At 61.9% G+C, this 6763-nt stretch overlaps 1 protein-coding gene across 1 annotated transcript; it reads left to right on the forward strand.

Moving 5' to 3' along the window:
• Positions 1-695: 695 nt before the first annotated feature.
• Positions 696-6654, forward strand: MEST (mesoderm specific transcript). Its single transcript, XM_066990558.1, is given in 10 exon segments — positions 696-704; positions 1281-1306; positions 1308-1351; positions 1636-1793; positions 2074-2199; positions 2390-2454; positions 2928-3029; positions 5072-5148; positions 5502-5570; positions 6037-6654. Coding segments are annotated over 10 exon segments (789 nt in total). The 3' UTR covers positions 6150-6654.
• The last annotated feature ends 109 nt before the right edge of the window (positions 6655-6763 follow it).

Genomic DNA, 6763 nt, shown 5'->3' on the forward strand with positions numbered 1-6763 from the left:
AATGGGGTCATGGGGGTAATGGGGGGGTTATGGGGGTAATGGGGGTAATGGGGGCATGGGGGTGTTATGGGGGTAATGGTGGGGTTGTGGGGGGCATGAGGGGGTTATGGGGGTAATGGGGTAACGGGGGGGGTTGGGGATAATGGGGGTTATGGGGGCGTGGGGGGGTTAATGGGGGCATGGGGGTAATGGGGGGGTTATGGGGGTAATGGGAGTAATGGGGGCATGGGGGGGTTATGGGGGTATCAGCGGCATGGGGGGGTTCTTGGGGGTGTGGGGGGTTTATGGGGACGGGGGACATGGGGGGGTATGGGGGTAATGGGGGCATGGGGGGATAATGGGGGCATAGGGGGGGTTATGGGGATGGGGGGGCATGGGGGGATTATGGGTGTTATGGGGTCATGGGGGCTTATGGGGACAGGGGAACATGGGGCGGTATGGGGGGTTATTGGGGTAATGGGGGGTGTAGGGACATGGGGGGGTTAATGGGGGTGTGGGGGGTAATGGGGGTATTAGGGGTATGGAGGGGTTATGGGGGCGTGGGGGGTATGGGAGCATGGGGGGTAATGGGGGCTTCTGGGGTTATGGGGACGGGGGGACATGGGGGAGTATAGAGGGGTTATGGGGGTAATGGGGGGCCTTGGGACATGGGGGGGGTTATGGGGGCATCAGGGGCATGGGGAGGTTATGGGGGCATGGGGGGGGTACGGGAGCGTGGGGGCTTATGGGGACAGGGGGACATGGGGGGGTATGGGGGGGTTATGGGGGTAATGGGGGGCATGGGGACATGGGGAGGGCTGTGGGGTCATGGGGGGCTCGTGGGGACGGGGGTGTTATGGGGATGCAGGGTGCTCGTGGGGATGTGTGGAGGGCTATGGGGACATGGGGGGTTGTAGGGACGGGGGATTGGGTTATGGGAATGGGGGGGGGGTTATGGGGACGTGGGGAAGGTTATGGGGGCCAAGGGGGGGGGGTTGTTGGGTTAAGGGGTGGCTTATGGGGATGGGGTGGCTATGGGGACGTGGTGGGTTGGGGACATGGGGGTGGGTTAGGGGGCCGCTATGGGGCCGTTGGGGGGGGGGGGGGGGTCATGGGGCTTTTGGGGACGGGGGTTACGGGGCGAGGCGGTTATGGGGTGAGGGCCCACGTGCTGCCCCACCTCCAGCTACAACTGGAGCAAGGTGAGGGGCTCGGGGACGCGGGATTCCTCCCTCCCTCCCCGGCAGAGCTTTCGGGGTGAACTTCGTGGGTTTTGGGGGCGCTTTTCTCGCCCCCCGTAGATCTGGGAGGGGCTGGCGCAGCGCTTTCGCCCCGGATTTCGTCGGGTTCGGCTTCAGCGACAAGCCCGTGAGTAGCGGGGCGGGGGGAGCTCGTTTCTCTTCGCATCCCCAATCCCCTCCCGAAAAAGAGCGGGATGTTTTAAAGGCTGGGGGGGGGGGGGTCGAAGGGGTTCCTTGTCCCCCCCCTTCTTGGCTTTGGGGTGCCTCCGGAGCACGCCTGGGCCCCTCTTGGGGAGCTGCTGGCCCAGGACGCCCCGACTGCTGTGGGACTTACCACAAACCCTAGCCCCGAGCCCCAGGCTCTTCCACTGGCGGCTTCATTTTGGAGGATTTGGGTTGTTTGTTTTTTTTTGAGGGGCCAGGCCCTCGCGGCGACCCCACCGCCACTCCGTCTTCGAGCAGGCGAGCGTCGTCGGGGGGCTGGTGCGGCACCTCGGCCTCCACCGCCGGAGGATCGACCTCCTGTCCCACGACGACTACGGCCCACGATACGGTGTCCCCGAGCGGCCCACGGTGTCCCCCCCACGAGCGGCCCACGGTGTCCCCCGAGCGGCCCACGTTCCCCGATCAAGGGTGGCAGGATTTGTCCCCGAGCGGCCCGTGGGCTGGCAGGGGTGCCCCCTCTCCTCCTGCAGCTGAAACGAAGGCCTGGGGGGGTTTGTTGGGCCTCATCCCTCGTCTGAGGATCCCCCCCCCCAATCCGATCCCAGCCCCTGGGGTGTTTAAATTCCTTCCCAAACTCCTTCGTGTCGAGCTGGGGGTGGTGCGACGCCGCTACCCGGAGGGGTCGTAGCCGCGCGTCGCCTCCTCCTCCTCTGTCCCCAGGCACGAGCACAACAAAATCGGGGGCGTCCTGACCGAGAGCCTCTGCTTGTCCAGCGGAGGGAAGGCTTCCCCGGGTGGCATCGTCCAGAGAGAGGTGACGCGGGTGGTCCTGGGGGCTTGGAGCCCGTCAGCCAAGCGGGTTACGTGCCTGCCCTCCTTCCCTAACGCTGCACGTAATTCTGACACGGGGAAATTAAAAAAGTAAAAGCGCTCCGGAGGGGCGGGATTCGCCCTCCTGGCCGACGCCGAGCGCGATGCCCGCCTGCTTTCTCCTTCTGCCCCAGGTCCTCAAGGACGGGGGCCCGCTGTCCCCCGTCATCACGCGGCTGATGAACTTCTTCTCCAGAGGGTGAGCCGGGGCGCCGTGCTTCCCGCGGCGGGTGGGACGGGCAGGGAGGGGGGCGAAGGCAGGAATTTGAGGAATTTGGCAGGGGAGGGATCCCCGGGATCCGCCCCAGCAGAGTTTTGCCCCTAATCTGAGTGACCTCGGTCCCACGAGCTGTTCCCGTTGGGTTGGCAGAGCATTTAATAATAAACCACGTGGCTTTCCTCCATGCCCTAGACTCCTCCTCTCCTGCAGGTGAGACATCACGGGGGCAACGAAAACCCTAAACCACTCTACCTACAATACACGACCAAAGAGATATCTTCGCCAGCTGTTACAACCCCTCTTTGATGCCTTCGGGGTGCCTCTGGGGGATGACTTGCGGCTCCCGAGGGATTCAAGGAGGGTTGGGAGCGCTCGGCGCGTCTCTGCCATGGGCTCGTGCCCGAGCCGCGCGCTAACGGGGCTGCTGCCCTTCTGCCCCGGACCCTCCTCAGGCTCGGGGCCGTCTACGGGCCCTACACGCAGCCTTCGCAGGCCGAGTACTGGGGCATGTGGACGGCGGTGAGGACCAACGACGGCCATCTCGTGGTTGGCAGGTGAGCTGGGAGCGCCGCGGGAGCTCCTCGGTTCGACACCAGCAGCGTGCCCCCGTCCGCCGGCAGCGCCTCGGAGCTTGTCAGAGGTCTGGGCACAGGATGCTCGGAGCCTCCGGGTGCTTCTCTTGGGCTTTGGGGTCACTTAACCCCCCAAAAAAAGATGTGGGGTGTGATGGAGGAGCAGCTGGGAATGGGACGGGGGGGGAGTGACGCGTCGCGTGGCGGGGCAGCGAGGGGGGACAAGGAACAGGGCCGCTGATGGGGAGAAATCTGGGGGCACGGTTTGAATTTTGGGGGTTTTGTTTGCAAGCGGAGCTAATTCTGGCTCTCTCCAAGCTTGGGGTTTTCGGAAAGACCTCGGGGTGGTGGTGTGAGTTTGGTGGGGCTGGTTTGTGTCCTGCCCGGCACGCGGACTCCTCTCCTCCTGCTGCGGGGGCAGCAAAGACAGCGGGGGACAATCTCCAGCCAAATCACAAAGTACAATAAGGATAAAAAAAATAAAAACCAGGCTCTCCGAAGGGCGCTTGTTGCCCGCCTTTTGTAACAAGAGCATTTTATAACTAGCCCAGCCACGGGGGGGGCCGATGCGCTGCCCGCTTGGCAGTCCCCTTGGGGCAAATTCTTGTAATGTCACCGCCGGCCGCACAGCTCGGCCCACAAATAGCTCCAGCCCCTGAAACGCCACGAGCCCGAGGGTTCATAAACCAGGGGGTTTATTTAGCACAGCTTCCCGTCCTTGGAAAGCTCCTGAAAACCCAGCTGACGTGAACGTGCTGGTTAAAAGTGGGAGCCCGGGCCTGCTTTGTAGGAAGTGGGGCCAAAGCCACTGTTTGCCCTGGTGCCGGGGCGAAGCAGCGGGGGTTTTACGGAGCCTTGGGGGTGCTGGTTGGTGCTTGCCTGAACACGAGCCAGCAGCGTGCCCAGGTGGCCGAGAAGGCCAAGGGCATCCTGGCTTGTGTCAGGAACAGGTAGCAGAGCAGGGGGGTAATCGTCTGTGCTCTGCTCTGGTGAGGCCGCACCTCGAGTGCTGTGCTCAGCTTTGGGCCCCTCGCTACCAGAAGGACATCGAGGCCCTGGAGTGTGTCCAGAGCAGGGCTGTGAGGCTGGGGAAGGGCCTGGGACACAAGTCCTGTGAGGAGCGGCTGAGGGAGCTGGGGGGGTTTGGGCTGGAGAAGAGGAGGCTCAGGGGAGACCTCATTGCTCCCTACAACTGCCTGAAAGGAAGGGGTGGGGGGCTGGGGGTCGGCCTCTTCTCACAGGTAACCAGTGACAGGACCAGAGGGAACGGCCTCAGGTTGTGCCAGGGGAGGTTCAGGTTGGAAACGAGGAGACATTTCTGCTCAGAAAGAGCGGTCAGGCGTTGGGACGGGTTGCCCAGGGAGGTGGTGGAGTCACCGTCCCTGGGGGTGTTCAAGAAAGGTTGGACGTGGTGCTTGGGGACGTGGTTTGGTGGTGACATTGGTGGGAGGGGGTGGTTGGACAAGGTGAGCTTGGAGGGCTTTTCCAGCCTTAATGATTTTAGGATTCTCTAAGTAACCCCTTGGTGCTCACTCACAGCCACGCTGCGCTGCCCGGATGGAGCCGCTCCCCTCCTTTAACAACCCCGTGGCATTTACCTGGGAGCACGGGACCCAAATTTGCTTCCGCCTGATGTGGGGAGGCTGCAAACCCCATCCTCCCACCTCCCCGACCCGCACTACGGGGCCAGTTCCCCTTTCCCCTGCGATCTGGGGTCAGCCCCGGCCGGGAGGCAGGACTCTGACCTGGACTCCGCAGGGCACGGGGCTGGCAGCAGCAGGGGCTCGGAGCCAGTGATCCGAGCTGCCCTTTTACCTGCTGACTGCTGAAATAACAGAGCGGGCACTTTGCCGAGCTGGGAGCTGACCAGAAGGCTAATTTTTTATTTATTTTTTTTGTTGCTGCTGCACCCGGGAGGCTGACGCGGGTGCAGGGGGCCCTTGGCCGTCGCTGCGAGAGCAAGCTCTGGGCTGCGCAGGCACCTCGTGGTGACAGCAGCATTATAACGACGGGCTTCCCTTCAGTATTTTGCGGTACGTCAACCAGAGGAAGAAGCACAGAGACCGCTGGGTTGGGGCTCTGGTGGCCGCCTCCGTCCCGCGTGAGTAGGATTTGGTTTTCTTTGGTTTCGGGGGGGACGTGGGGAATCGCACCCATCTCCTGCGGGCGCCGGCTCCTTCCACTCCTCGTGGGAGCCTCTCGTGATGAGGACGAGGAAAAGCTCGAAGAAAAGCTTGAGGAAAGCTTTGGTGTTTGCAGAGGGGGCTGAGCAAAAGCCCTTTGGGCTTCTGGTTTGCACCCCCCCACCGTGTGCTGAGCTGGGCTGGGGGCTTAGCGCCCTGCTGAACGTTCCCCGAGCTCCCTGCTGGGGGTTGTGACTGCAGCAAGCCTCCCCCGGCCTGCTTCGGGATGTTCCCAGGTAATAAAAATTCCGTTCGTGCTGCTTTCTTGCAGCGCATTTAATCTGTGGGCCCCTGGACCCTGTGAATCCGCAGCCGGAGTTCCTTCAGCCGTACAAGTACGGCGCCGCCACCACGGAGTGGCGGCACGCAGCTGGGGTTTCGTTTCGAGGGGGATTTTTGTCTCAGACATTTTCCCTCTGCTCATTTTCCATCCGGGCTGGTTTTTCTCCCCACCTGTAACCTACGCAGCCAGGCAGCTCGGAAGTTTAGAAACCGTCCCCCGATTTTAGGCATCAAGTCCCGGTTCTCAGTCGCAGCAACCACGCGTTCGAAAACCGCATCAGGCAGTTAAGATTTATTGTCTTTTCCTCCAGTGGACCTGAATTAAAAGTCCAGGCACGTGGACCAGGGGCCAGCTGTAGCTCTCACAGGTTGTTGGGGTTTTATTTGGTGCTAAAGCCACGTTACAGGCAGCACCCCGACTGCGCAGGAGGGCCCTGTCCCTCTCAGCAGCAGCAGCTGGCTGCAGGCGGAGCCCGCGGCGGTTGCTGCGCTTACCCCTTGCTGCGTTCTTCCCCCCCGAAAAGTGCTTCCCACGTCCACGGCGTCCGCGCTGGATGACCACGTCAGCCACTACCCGCAGCTGGAGGATCCAACGGGCTTCCTGAACGCCTGTCTGAGCTTCATCGACTCCTCCTGAGCTGCTGCTTGCTCTCTGTTTACCAAAGTCAGGCTTCGGGGGCAGGAAAAAACTGATTTTTTTTTATCTCCAGATCAACGCTTTGCACTAACGACCCGAGCTTTGGCTGCCAACGTGCTGCGTTCACACGCACAGTTAAATCCTTCGAGCAGCGCAAAAGATGAGCCTGGAGGGAGGCGTGGACAAAAATCATGAGCCTAGGAGTCAGAGGGTGCTGACAGCTCCTCCAGCCCTGCCTACCTCACTTCTTGGCCAGCCAGGAGGGCTCAGGGCAGAACAAGGACACCCGAGGGGAAGCGTGACACGAGTTATGTTGGGCCAAGAGCCCTTCCTGCCCTCAGCGGGAGGCTTTGCTGCTTGCCCCAGGCAGCCAGGAGCACGTTCCTAGGAGCAGTGACATGTTTCTGCGTTAGTTGCCCTTGGGAATATCTGGGGAGCTCCCTCGAAGCTGAGCTGTAGCACGCGGTGCTACCGGGGTGACCTTGTGCCTGGTCCCTGGAGCAATACTGGCCCTAGCAAAAGCCAAGGGGTTTTTCAGAGCAATAGCTATTTATTTTGCCACAGGGAGCTGGGAGAAGTGTTTAAATTAGCATTGAAGCAGTATTCCTTCCTCA

Source organism: Anser cygnoides, chromosome 1, assembly GCF_040182565.1.
Source record: "Anser cygnoides isolate HZ-2024a breed goose chromosome 1, Taihu_goose_T2T_genome, whole genome shotgun sequence".
Taxonomy (NCBI): Eukaryota; Metazoa; Chordata; class Aves; order Anseriformes; family Anatidae; genus Anser; species Anser cygnoides.